Source organism: Pomacea canaliculata, linkage group LG11 (assembly GCF_003073045.1).
Source record: "Pomacea canaliculata isolate SZHN2017 linkage group LG11, ASM307304v1, whole genome shotgun sequence".
NCBI lineage: Eukaryota > Metazoa > Mollusca > Gastropoda > Architaenioglossa > Ampullariidae > Pomacea > Pomacea canaliculata.
In genome coordinates, this window is record NC_037600.1 from 11,889,185 (window position 1) to 11,902,897 (window position 13,713).

The 13,713-nt window shown below is 35.9% G+C and overlaps 1 protein-coding gene across 1 annotated transcript; it reads left to right on the forward strand.

The window, feature by feature from the left end:
* The first annotated feature begins 281 nt into the window (after positions 1–281).
* On the forward strand, positions 282–12,687 carry LOC112574950 (pre-mRNA-splicing factor SYF1-like). The gene is made up of 24 exons (XM_025256380.1): positions 282–379; positions 767–915; positions 1,229–1,352; positions 1,880–2,077; positions 2,423–2,557; positions 4,265–4,429; positions 4,735–4,879; positions 5,220–5,292; positions 5,481–5,559; positions 5,882–6,001; positions 6,203–6,303; positions 6,868–6,943; positions 7,251–7,337; positions 7,691–7,804; positions 7,964–8,050; positions 8,286–8,361; positions 8,571–8,680; positions 9,027–9,130; positions 9,466–9,565; positions 9,882–9,998; positions 10,216–10,297; positions 10,776–10,884; positions 11,426–11,526; positions 12,167–12,687. The coding sequence occupies exons 1-24, from the start codon at positions 341–343 to the stop codon at positions 12,241–12,243; spliced, it is 2,568 nt and encodes an 855-aa protein (XP_025112165.1). The 5' UTR covers positions 282–340; the 3' UTR covers positions 12,244–12,687.
* Positions 12,688–13,713: the final 1,026 nt, after the last annotated feature.

A 13,713-nucleotide genomic window follows, 5' to 3' on the forward strand; every position in this document is an offset into this window, starting at 1 on the left:
ACCTTTACATGTGAAATGGAAGTATCCATATAATTTTAAAAGCGTTGTGTCGTCTGCTTCGCCTTCGTCCCCACCCAAAAGACATCTGGAAGGATTTTAATTTATTACTGATAAAAAAAAGTTACGTTAAATAACACTAAGTTCTAAAGGATTATTTATTAAAAATCTTCAGAAAAACATAAGACCTATCAGTTTGAACAGAGGTTCTTTTTTAAATTTTGCAGCAAATTACCATTCATCCAAAGCCTGAAAAAAATACAACCATTTTAGAAATCGGACTAAATCGATTTCCGGTGTAAAGCGTTATGTCAACGTGCGTTTGCTAACCCCAGAATCGAGAATGCCAGTCAGTGAAAATGAGACCACGAAGATTTTCTTTGTAAGTGATATAGTCCTTTCGGAAAAAACAAGCAATAAGGAAATCTTAAATTATGCGGGCACTTCATTAGCTTTGTTATATTCCTAAGCCATTTGTGTCAAATAGGCTGTTTGCAGACAAACACTTTTTCGTTCAACGTTGACAACTAGATCTAGAAAAGGAAAATGTGAAGATGTAAGAATACGTAAAACTCTGAGAAGTGACTGATCAGGCTGTTAGAGCGACAGTTATGACATTGCCATACATTGACCTTATGCAGGGGTAAGACTAGCGTGTCATACATGTCAAGTGTTTCAAATGTTTCTCTCTTGACCATCCTCATCCTCCACATCATTCCTTTTTTTTATTATTTTTCATTTGTCGTTAAAGATTTATGCTTTTTTTCAGGAAGAAGAGGATCTTGCCTACGAAGAAGACATCTTGCGTAATCCTTTTTCAGTGAAGTGTTGGCTTCGCTATATTGAGTTCAAGAAGGAGGCTTCAAAAGATGTCATTAACACAATTTATGAGAGAGCCCTCAAACAGCTTCCAGGAAGGTCAGTAGTTCATCAAAACTGGTCCATTTCTAAAAACCAAATGAGCATCAGCATTCATTAGCAATCAGGAATTCCTATTTCAGATCAGTTTTAAGTTGAATTTGTAAATCCCAAAGCACTTCTTTTTATTTTAACTTTATTTATATCATGACTGTACCTTCTGTCTGCTAGTCTGAAAGTTGCATCATTAATATATTTTCTTCATTAGTGCTGTTGCCAGTCCTTTGCTTCCCTAGTACATCCTTTTCTCTATCAGCCAGTATAATGTTATTTGTTCTAAATACAGTTTTACAATCTTCTGTGTATTATGCAGTTACAAGCTATGGTACAATTACCTGAAGCTGGTACGTAAGCAGGTGCGTGGACGATGTGTGACAGATCCAGCATATGAGGATGCTAACAGTGCACATGAGAGGGCACTTGTTTTTATGCACAAGGTAACTAGATACGTTGCAGTGTAATTAAAATTATTGTACTCCGTTCTGTGCATTCTTTATATAAAGTTACATGATGCATCCTTAAGTCCTTCAAGGGTTGGTGACAAGTGCTGTAGTAGATATTGTCTGGCAGCTGATGCTTAATCAGTAGAATATGTCTATACGATTGTATTTTGAAAAATATAATGGCTTGTATTTTCTGATAAAATATTCTAAAGCTATATATGCCTTCTAATAAATTCTGATAATTATTTTAATATGATCCATCCTTTGGTTTGTGACAAATGCATTTTGTTCTTAACTCCTTAAAGAGCAGGTAATTTTTTTTTTTTTTAAATGAACATATAAATTGTTGTGGGAAAAAATTACAAAAGACACTTTTCCTTCTCTATATGCATTCTCAGCGATTATTGCTCTAATAGCTTTAAGAATTGCATTTAAATAATTATTAGTAATGCAGAAGTAAAATAGTGCAGTTATAGAAGCCTAAGGAAGTAAAGAAATTTTTATTTTTTATTTTTTTTTAGATGCCACGTATCTGGATAGACTATGTGCAGTTTCTGATGGACCAAGGAAAGATCACTCGTACACGACGTACATTTGATCGTTCACTTAGAGCACTTCCAATTACTCAACACAACCGTATATGGCCATTGTACCTCAGGTTTGCTCGCATGTATGATCTGCAAGAGACAGCAGTGCGCATTTACAGGCGTCACCTTAAGGTATCTCAAAAATTCACTTTTGTTTTGGAGTAGGGAGAAGGGGAATGGTTGAGAGAGGAGAGGGGTTAGGTGTCAAGGGTATATATTTTTGTAAATGAAATAGATTTCCACTTCTTATTTATTTTGTGTGTGTATGTGTGAGCTTTTACTCGGTTAAAAGCAAAAGTCACAAACATTGTTGCTGAAATTTTTGTGGGTTAAATTGTCATTTCTAAGATTTTGTGGGACAAAAGGATTTTATTGGAAATAAACTAACAACAAAAAACAAGCAAACAAATAGCTGTCCATTTACACAGGTTTTGTCTATATGCTAAATATATTAGTTCCATGTTGTGGCTCTTTTAGTTGCAGAAAGAAAACACAGAGGAATATATAGAATACCTTATCTCCATTGGTTGGCTTGATGAAGCTGCAATGCGGCTTGCGGATGTCATCAATGATGAGAACTTTGTCTCCAAGGAGGGCAAATCCAAACATCAGGTGGGATGGTTGTTATGTTGATAATTTTTTATACAGTGGAACCTCAGATTACAAGCATAATTCATTCCAGGAATGTGTTCATAATCCAAATCACTCGTTTATCAAAGCAAATTTTTCCATAAATAATCAAAATGCAGACAATTCATTTCACAGCCGAAAAATATTCATCTGTCCTTGCCTCACAACACTATGGATGCCACTTCTCATCTTAAAGTTTTCAAACCATCCCCTGCTTGTCATAAAACTTTCTTCATTTTCTGTTGACCTACATGGTAGTTTACTTACGACGTTGGTGTACAAGGCTTTTGCCCTCTAACAGATTAAATTCTTAGTCACAGTATCACCTGCTAGTTGCTTCTCCTTTATCCACACAAGAAGCAACTTTTCTACATTTTCCAGAACACTTTCCCATTGCTTTGATACTCTTGTGACTCCTTTTGCAGCATCTGTCCCCTTTATTACCTCTTTCTTCTTCAATATTGTGCAAATCGTTGTACAATTTTGTGATATCGGGCACTCGCATACCTTGCTCAAGCTTTTTTATCATTTCCTTCTTAACTTCCATCATAATACCCTCCTTCTTACCAGTTTCATTTTCAACCTTTTTGTTGATGAGGCCTATTGTTTCAGTACAGACACTCGTGGTTACAGTACACTCTAATGGTCATACGACTGGGCAAGGGAGGCACGCCAACATAAATCCAGCATGAGACAATTACCCACTATCCCACAGCAAGAAGGGGGTGGGCGTAGAGGGGTATTGCAAAAATCTTTCTAGTTTACCAAGTTACAATTTTTTTTAAATGTTAGCTCATCTTGTGAAATGCTTACAGACTAGGTTACTCATAATCTGAGGTTGCAACTCTTTTATGTTTTGCGGGATTTTATTAATTTTTTTTTAAAGGATAAAATTCCTTTAGTTTTCTTAATGCTTTTTCATTTAGATCTGATACTATGTAATTAGTTTCATCAGTGAATTGTTAATTGAGTTTTTATTGTCTGTAGATTCAGTGAATGTCATATATAAAGCAGGTGAAATTCAACAGGACAAGTTTGGACATAATAATGTTTGTAGGTTTTTATTGCAAGAACAAAAGAGTTATTCCCTCAGATTTAGGGATCCCTTTTACGCCTCAACTTTTACCATTGCAGCTATGATATATTGCTAGTCGAAATAAGAAATTAAGGAACAAATGGTTTTATCGGATTGCATATGACATGGTGTTATGTGTTCCAACTATGCACACATTTGAACTGAAATTAAATGGAAAATTTTCTGGATGTCAAGCGTGTTTATGGCTATATCTTGTGGGATTTTTGCATCTTGAGGGTTTTTTTTTTTAATTGTAACATTTATTTCATATGTTTTAAATTTTCTTTTGCATACACTATTTTTTTTCTTGATGTTGACCTGCATATAACCTATGACCAAATAAGGCAGATTTTATATAAGCTACTGTAAACACACCCTAAAAAAAAAAGAATGCTGGTATCAAGAGAGGGCTAAGTCATAGATTTTCCAGATTATGGGGCACTGTGCCTCTAGACAGATGCAGAAGGGATGCTAGTGGTGTACTGTATTGAACTCAATTTCGTGAGTTAGAAGAAAAGACAGTTTAGCTATCTTATGAATGGGATATTTAATATTATATTTTTACTTATGCTAAATTTGTTTCCAATTAAATATTTATATATTTTTTTCCGAAGTTGTGGAATGAACTTTGCAAGTTGATTGCTGAGAATCCAAGCAAAGTCACGTCACTCAATATAGAGCCTATCATTCGACAAGGTTTGAAGAGGTACACAGATCAGATAGGCGTCCTTTGGAACTCTCTTGCAGACTACTATATCCGTGGGGGCCACTTTGAGAGGGTATGTGAACTTGCAGCTAAGGCTTGTCAATGGTGGAGGCAGAATGAAAAAAACATAATTTTTATATTTAGCCTTGAATAGAACATATTCTGTTTGTGGTAATCTTACAAAAAAGAGTTTTTAATTGCACATTCCAGACATAAAAGCAATCTTTTAAAGCACAATTTCTCAAGCAACCTTTTTCAAATTAAAAACTTTAACTACATGTTTCTATTACATTTATATTTTTAAATATATATTTTTAAATAGTTAAAATAAAAATGTAGTTAAAAGCAGGGTTGCCTTTTTCTTTTTTCATCTCCCAGGCCCGTGACATTTTTGAGGAAGCTATTGAGACAGTTATTACTGTCCGTGACTTCACCCAGGTTTTCGATGCTTGTGCACAGTTTGAAAAAAATATTATTGCTGCCAAAATGGAAAGCATGGAGGAGTCAGGAGCATCAGAAGAAGGTAGGATTTTACCTTAACCCATTTTACTGCAACCTGGGTTATTCTACATTTCTGTTGTTAACTCAGTTTGTTTGTGCTTTAAGTGATACTTTGCTTATTTCACCTTAGAGTTTTACTTTCAGTCACAGTATAGATATGGTTATTGATTGTTTTATGCTTATTCTAGTAAACTAACAGTTGTTAAAGGACTTAATGTTCAAACCTTAGAAGAAGAATAAAGTATTTGAAGCATTGTTTTAATTAAACTTGATGGTTAATAATACCTAAATCTTACTCATTGATGCCAAAACTTCACTTATTAATATCTAGATATATTAATACTTAAATCTGTATTTCACAGATGACCTGGAGTTAGAGTTGAGGCTGGCTCGTCTGGAAGCATTAATGGATCGCCGCCCCTTGCTTCTCAACAGGTAAAAGACAACTTTTGAACGCCATTTTGAGCCCCTTCAAGAAAACAGTTGAAAGTGTTGAGGCTGTCCAAACATTATGAGAATGCTATATCAGCCACGAGTGAAGAGGTGGTTGAGAGAGCCTTTGCTTATTGAAATGTGTTTTTTCTTTTGTCATGTGTTTTCATTTTTTGTGTTTTTGTTTGCAGTGTTTTGCTACGCCAGAATCCTCATAATGTTCATGAGTGGCACAAGAGAGTTAAACTATTTGAAGGAAAACCACAGGAGGCAAGTTTACTAGAATTAGAAACTTAAATTTTTTTTAAAAGCATTTGTGACCAACATTTCATTTTGATGTATATATATATATTGGAAGGGTTATTTGAATTTATTTGTTTTGATTCGCTTTTCCAGTTTAAAAATCCTCCTCTGGAAGTACATAGATACATTGAAAGTTTATCAATTTTACTTGTGATGTTTTGTGCACTTTCACCAATTTCAAGCCTTGACTTCAAAAGAACTGCTCTTTACTTTTTATTTTTAAGTTTAGAATCATAATTTACATTAGAATGGCATGAATTATTTTTAATCTTTGTATTTTTTTTTCCAGATCATCAACACCTATACTGAAGCTGTGCAAACTGTCGATCCCAAGCAGGCATCTGGTAAGCCACATACACTGTGGGTGGAATTTGCCAAGTTTTATGAGAACGCTGACCAAATTGAAGACGTAAGCAACTTTTTCTTCTTTTAGTTTCTCCTTCTTGTGATTTTTACCTCTTTGTGTAAGTAATCTATTAACTAATACCGTAGGTTTAAACAAAATTGCCAGTGCCATACTATACCAAGAAGATTATAAGACTTAATAGCTTTTATGGATAACAATTTATACTAACATATTTTTGTAAGCATTAACTTCTTATTGTTACAGGCTCGACTGATCTTCAGCAAGGCTGTACTGGTTGAATACAAACATGTGGATGACTTGGCATCAGTGTGGTGCGAGTGGGCAGAAATGGAGCTTCGGCATGAGTGCGTGATTCCAGAATTGTCAGGATTTACATATATACATATCTAGTGATCTATTCTGAAAGTATTGATCCAGTAATCAAGATAGCCCTCAATGGTGGTGCAACTTTTCTATCAAGCTAGCTTCCATACAGGAGGGGTTGAGCCAACAGATCAGAAAGAATTAAAAAAAAATTATAAAATGATTCACTGATGCCTGAAGAAGTGTAGTAAGGCTGTGTGGAAAAACCATAAACTGTATTTTTTTTTTTCTTTTAATAGCTTAGTCTTGATGAAATGCTAACTTCTGAAGAGTGTGTGGGTGACCTATGGCAGAGCTCACACCAAAACTTTCTTACTGAAGAACTAGCGACTATTCTAAAGAACAAACTGCTGCATTCAAAAGCAAAATAAATTATCTGTAGAGTTACATGCCTTGAAATCGATTTCTTACACAGTATCAGGATTGAATTACTTGCTTTATGATATCTGTATGATCTGTAATCAACTTTATTCTTAGTTTGTAAGGGTTTTTTCCCCCTCTCAGCATTCATTTTCAATGAAAAGTATTTTTTCCCAAAAAAATAGGAATGACCAGGAGGCATTAAAGCTGATGCAGAAGGCAACCACTCCTCCTCCTCGCAAAGTGGCCTATCATGATGAGGTATGTGTCTGTTTTGCAACAATTAACAATCTGCAGGTCTTTACAGAAGTGTGTTACCATGATGCTAAACTTAGAAATAATAGAAATGCAATGAATGGATCTTTTGGCTTTTTTTTTTCCCCTGTAGAAAAATATTCTTTTTGTAAGCTGCCCATTACGTCATTGTTTAAAATCTCTCCTCCCATAGTTTGAGGACATATGCATGTTTGTAGACCATTGAGATAAATAAAATGACTTGCAAAAAATTTTAGTGCACAAGGCTTGCAGACATAACTGCAATGTAACCAAATGATATTTGTAATTGCAGACAGAAGCAGTGCAAGCAAGAGTTCACAAATCCCTGAAGGTGTGGTCTTTGTATGCTGATCTGGAGGAAAGTTTTGGAACATTCAAGGTAATTTTAGTTAATAAAAGTTCATAGTGCTTGTGTGTTGTATTATTTCAATTTAGATTTGCGAAAATGTTCAGGTATATTTGAGTTTCTGGGGGACTGTGCATTATACAAAAGCACATTTTTTTGTGCAGGTAGATTATTAAAGAGAATATGTATTCTTCCTCATTATTTTCTTAGACAAGTATTCAAGAAAACTTAAAAAATATATATATACATACCATGTGGTGGATGAAAGACTGTTGGTTTAATGTCCTAAATACTGGAATTTGCAAAAGTTGATAACTATTTAAAAGAATCTGAAAATAAAATAAGTGCTTGCTCATTTGTTTCACTGCATTTTGTTCTATTTACAGTCCTGCAAAGCAGTGTACGACCGCATCCTTGACCTTCGTATAGCCACGCCACAAATCATCATCAACTATGGCATGTTCTTAGAAGAAAATAACTACTATGAAGATGCCTTCAGGGTTAAGTTTTTTGACAGTGCAGTTTCTATAACTTATTACCTTTCATTTATATATCCTGTGCTTTTTAGATTCCGTTATTTCTGCTTGACCACACGGATTGAAATAAAAACAATTCAGGTTCAAGGAACTTTTTAAATGAACTTTTTTACTCTCTTACAGGCATATGAAAGGGGGATTGCTTTGTTCAAGTGGCCAAATGTCTTTGACATCTGGAATACATATCTCACCAAGTTTATTAACAGATATGTAAGTATCAATATATTTTTGCTAAATTTTTTTAAGCTTTGCCTCTAGCTTTTTCTTTTCTTTTTTTTTTTCTGGTTCATTGTTAAAGATAAAATGCTGTTATTGTTGTCTGGGTAAATAGTGTTTACTGCATTACAAGTATGTATATGAGAATGTGTTGAATATGCTTGTGTGCTTGTGAATGTACATTAAAAGGTAAAAGAGTTATTTTGTATCTTAATATAATACTTTGAAGGGTGGATCCAAGCTGGAACGAGCAAGGGACTTGTTTGAGCAGTGTCTGGATGCATGTCCTGAAAAATTTGCTAAAGGTAAGTACTTAATTCATTTTTAACCTACATATTAGATTTGACAAAAAAAGAATCTTCACCTTTCAGCCACCTGTGAAAATTGTTGTGCCAGTTGTGTTTTTTTCCAAATTATTTGTTGCATTGAACTGAACTTTTGTTTATCATATATTGCCTATGATACATGAAGAATGTGAGCTAAATAGCTATCTACGCTATGCTAAACTGTGCAGCTGTCTATCTGCTCTATGCAAAACTGGAGGAGGAGCATGGACTAGCTCGGCATGCTATGGCTGTATATGACAGGGCCACCAGGGCTGTGCTACCTGAGGAACAATATGAGGTAAAATCCTCATTTAGATTGTTTTAAGTCCATTCTTGCCAGTGACAGTTATTCTTTGTTTGAAAAATTTAGTTGGCGCTGCAGTCCTGTTATAGTTTTTTACATCAATACGATATCATCTGCAAATAAAAAAATAAAGATTTCCATAAAATCATGTGTAAAAGTTGCCCCAAAGCTAACTCACTAATAAAAAGTGAAAAAAGTATAGGGCTACACGCATCTCCTTGCTTAACTCCCTTGACACAGAGAGGAAATGTGCATATGTGTGTATGCATGCACAATATAAAATTTAAAAATAACTATCACCATCCCTCTTCAACATATGTGTTTGACTTTTTATGAGCAGATGTTCAACATCTACCTCAAGAGAGCTGCTGAAATATATGGCATAACGCACACAAGGGCGATATATGAAAAGGCTCTGGAAGTTCTTCCCAATGATCCAGCAAGGTAACACCTCCATTGTTTGTCAAAGGTGGTGACAGGTGATAACCTGTTACCTTCTTTTCTCTTGCAAAGAAAACTGGTTTACAAAACTCGCAAGTTTTGCTATTTTCTTTAACAAGGAACTGTATCTGACTAGTTTAACTCAGTTATTAGGCGAACAGCTATGTTGTATTGCATGTGAATGATAATTGATCATGTCTGAGCTTTTGTATTGTAAACAGCAAAACCACCTCACCCCCTCATCCTGAGTGTACAGGTGTCACAATCAGTATCTGTCAGTCATTTTCTTTTGTCTGCCAACAATAGTAGTATAGGGTGGATGGTTTTGTCTGATGCAGGGAAATGTGCTTGAGATTTGCTGACATGGAGAAAAAGTTGGGCGAGATTGATCGAGCACGTGCAATTTATGCTCATGGATCACAGATCAGTGATCCAAGGGTAAGCATTGCTCATCATTTGATCATTTGGAGATTTTTTTAGTTGTTGTTGTTTAATGTGTCTTGGTGACTTAGATAAGTAAATTCAGCAAAACCTGTGTTTTTACTGCCTTACCTAGTACCGTCAACATTGTATTTGTGGATAGTTGTTTTTTTTTTTTTTTTTTTTTTTTTAATTTTTCGTGGGTAAGTTTTCTTGTTGTTAAAACCTTGAATTATTTTTGTTTCCTATTAATCCTGTAAGAATGTTATGAAATGTTTGTGAAATTTGTATGCATTGTGAAATGTAAGAAAATTATAGAAACGTGTCTTTTCAGGTGGCCCCTCAATTTTGGGAGGCATGGAAAGAATTTGAGATCAACCATGGGAACGAAGACACTGTTCGTGAAATGCTTCGTATCAAACGTAGTGTGCAGGCTACCTACAATACACAGGTACCTATTCTTTAGCTTATATTTCAGTGTATATTATCTACTTTTTCTTGTCTTTATGTTCAGTAACTGAAGGCTATTTTGTTATTTTGAATTTTTTATTAAGGGAATGAACTCTTCTGAGAGGTCTTTGTAGTTACAGCTTTGTTTACTTGTTTCTTCAGCATATTCATGTTAAATAGTCACTTACAGTGTTTATTATAATGACTTGTTTGTGTAGGTGAACTTTATGTCGGCTCAAATGTTGGCTGCAACAGCAAAGAAGGATGCTGCTGCAACTGCAGGTGGTACTGGTCCTGCAGGTAATCCTATTGGAGAGTTGCTTTATTGTTTTTTCTCCCATATCTTCATTTTTATCTTTTTTTTTTTTTTCTATACCCATGAACTGCTATATCCCACAGATATGCCGTCTCTTTATCATGTTGACTTTTTATCTTGTACTAGTCTATGAAAATAGGAAATGCAGTGATTAATTATTAGACTTTTACTTTTCTTGTGTTTTTAAATTCCATTGTTTTATTGTTAAATCTATGCTTTTTAATTTGTAAGATTTGTTTACAACTGTATGTTAACCACTTTGGCATTAACCTTGAACATTATTCAGACTGGGAATGTGATGTACTCAATCATTATGTATACTGCATCTTTGGTCAGATCAGGCTAACCTTAGTGATACTTGAGTTTAACCATTTTACATAAAATTCCTAGCCCAAGTAACGCCTGGGATTAGCGTCAGGGAGATAAAGTGAATTAAAGTCATTAATTATGTATGACTGACAGGAGGCACAGAACCTAACACCATGCAGCAACTTGAGGCACGGGCCAGGCAGCTGGCTGAAGAGTCTCTCAGAGAGAAGGCAGCTGCAGAGAAGAAACTGCTTTTCGTCAGGTAATGCTTCCCTCCTGATGCTGTGGGTTAAAAGAGATTGTGAACTGTTGAAATACCTTGCTTCAGCAAGTTGGGGAAAGAGGTGGTGAGATTTAAGATATTTGCTCTCCCCTTTCGTCTTCCATTTAGCAGACCTCAATGTAGGGGAAGAGGATTGTCAAATAGTCATATCTCAGATGTTCATATCTAAAGGGGCCAGTTTAACACCTGCATGGTGCAGTGATCTCACTCCTCCACTTCCCCCTAACTCACCTGTTGAATATGTAGCTGATTCAATAAAGGATTTGGAGGAAGGTAAGGCAACAAGGGAGATAATAGGGGCAACACCTCACAAAAAGCAGACCTTGAGATAAGGAAGGTCTTTAATGATTCACTCTTCAAAGACTAAAATATTAAAGGGACTACCTTTACCTGTATCGTTGTAAGTATTAATTGATTTTTAAAGGGAAAAAAGGTTGAGATGAAGAGGTATTGCAAAGACAAAATATTTAGCACACAAGGAAATGATCTTACATATAGAAGGCTGTCCTCTTGTTCCCAGGAGCACCACCACTGATGAAGAACTTGGTGAACTGACCAAGACTCATAATCCAGAAGAAATCAACATTGATGAAGACAGTGATGATGATGAACAAGTTGAGGGTGCGTGACTTTTATGTTTTTGTTTTTGTCATGTTTTGTATATCAGTAGTTAGTTTGAAGATGGCACAAACTATAAACCATAGAAAATTAATGCCTGAAAACTACAATTAACGACTACCTTTACAAATACCATGATATTAGGAATAAAGCTGTCTTCAAAGTTGAATGGAAAAAAAGAATCAGCAGATTTTGTTTTGCAAAGCTGTGTGGTAGTGTGAAAGCATACTGAACATCATATTTCTAAAGCAGGGGTGGGCAATTAATTTTCCCAAGGGGCCGGATGAGAAACTGGACTGGTTCTAGAGGGCCGGATGAGAAACTAGGATGGTTCTAGAGGGCCGGACTAATATAGTTAACTCAGTTTTACCCAATACTGTATACATAGTATATTTACTGGTGGGCGGCCAGCGGGCGGGCCGGTCAGAGACAGGAGGCGGGCCGGATCCGGCCCGCGGGCCGGCGTTTGCCCAGGTCTGTTCTAAAGAATGCTGTTGGTAGTCCAAGTTATAACTCCAGGGAAACAGTAAAACAAGAAAGGATTAAATATAAAAGTTAACTTTTTGCAAAATTGCAGGCCTTAGTAACAAGAAGAAAATAAAAGTTTTCTGCTGACATGTTTATGTACATGTATATGTTGCAGAAATGGAAGTGACTCAACAGCCTGTGCCTTCTAAGGTATTTGGAGGGCTAAAGCAAGATGATGATGACAGTGACTGAAAGGCCAGGGCTTCTGTAGTTCTTATGTCACATGATAATGCATCGTAACAAAACATTGACTTCAGTGGCTGTGCACACAATTAAAATATTCTGTCATCACAATGACATTCTGGATGTTTTTATAACAGTGGAAATTCATTATTCATATGTGTATGTGTAGAAGAAAGGGGGAGTGGGGACAGGGATGAAAGTTGGTAGTCTGACATTGTTTAAACAAATTTTAGTGTTTATACTTATGGCATCCACGCCAACACTGGCTTTCTCAAATAAATTTAATAAATTTACAAAAAACAACGATAAAACAGAGGAAATAGTATTCCATTTAAAAATATTATGCAAAATAAATTATTTAGTTGAGAAAATGTGTTCTTCAGGTGACTGCTTGGAACTTTTACTGTACTTGCACATACTATGTCTGCAGATATTAAAGAAAATGTTTTCATATGAACTCTTTCTTTCTAATTCACACATATATATATATACTATGTCTGAAAAGTAACAAGACTGGTTGTGCTGTGTGTAAGCTATGGGTGAAAGGGATAGGCAGATTGTGTTGTCATCTAGAATGATATCTTGGTCATCAGCAAGTCTACAAAAATATTCAGCGGTGTTGGCTTCACTCAGTGCATGAGAAGAGCGTTATAGTAGGAAAAATCGGGGCTGCTTCACCACGACAATGCACCTGCTCACAACGCCTCGAGTGTCAGGCAATTCCTGACAAGAAGAACATCGCCATACTAGAACAACCTTTATATTCACTGGATCTTGCAAACATGTTTTCCCCAAGCTCGTGGGGATCATTAAGGGGACCTGTTTGGAAGGTGTGGAGGGCTGTAATGACAGAGGTGAGAGACATTCCAGAAGGGAGAATTGGTGGTTTTTTTTTACACCAAGCCAACAACTCAGGCTATATCACTGCAAGGCAACCAGCCCTGTAAACAAGATGTCACATGCAGAGAACATCCCAGAATAATCCATCCAGCAGTGCATAGAAGCATGGCAGAGTAGGATGGAAAAGTGCAATAGACACAAGGGTTACTGTAAAGGGGGAAACTAGTTGTTTGGAATTAAAATAAATTGTGACACTAGTCCGTTATTTTTCAGACAGACCATCTATGACACATATATATATATACACACAGAAATTTTCACACAAGGATGGGGGAGTCCTGGGACATAGTACTGAACCAAGCATAGACAACTGTTATGACAGTACCACCTGTAGTGCTCCAACCAAGGACAGCTAATATTGCAGCCTTAGAAGCTACCAATAATTATGCGCGGTCATAAGCTTCTCAGGTGTCATTTGCTTTGTGTATGCCTTCCCCACTGCCAGGTTACTTCACGGTTCAGTGGTTTGATGAACCCAACAGTGCAGATACACCTGAAAGGTGTTCAGTATGACAGATACGATGTCACAAGATTGTGCCCAGATATGAACTTGTGTGCTTGAGATATGCAACGAAATGA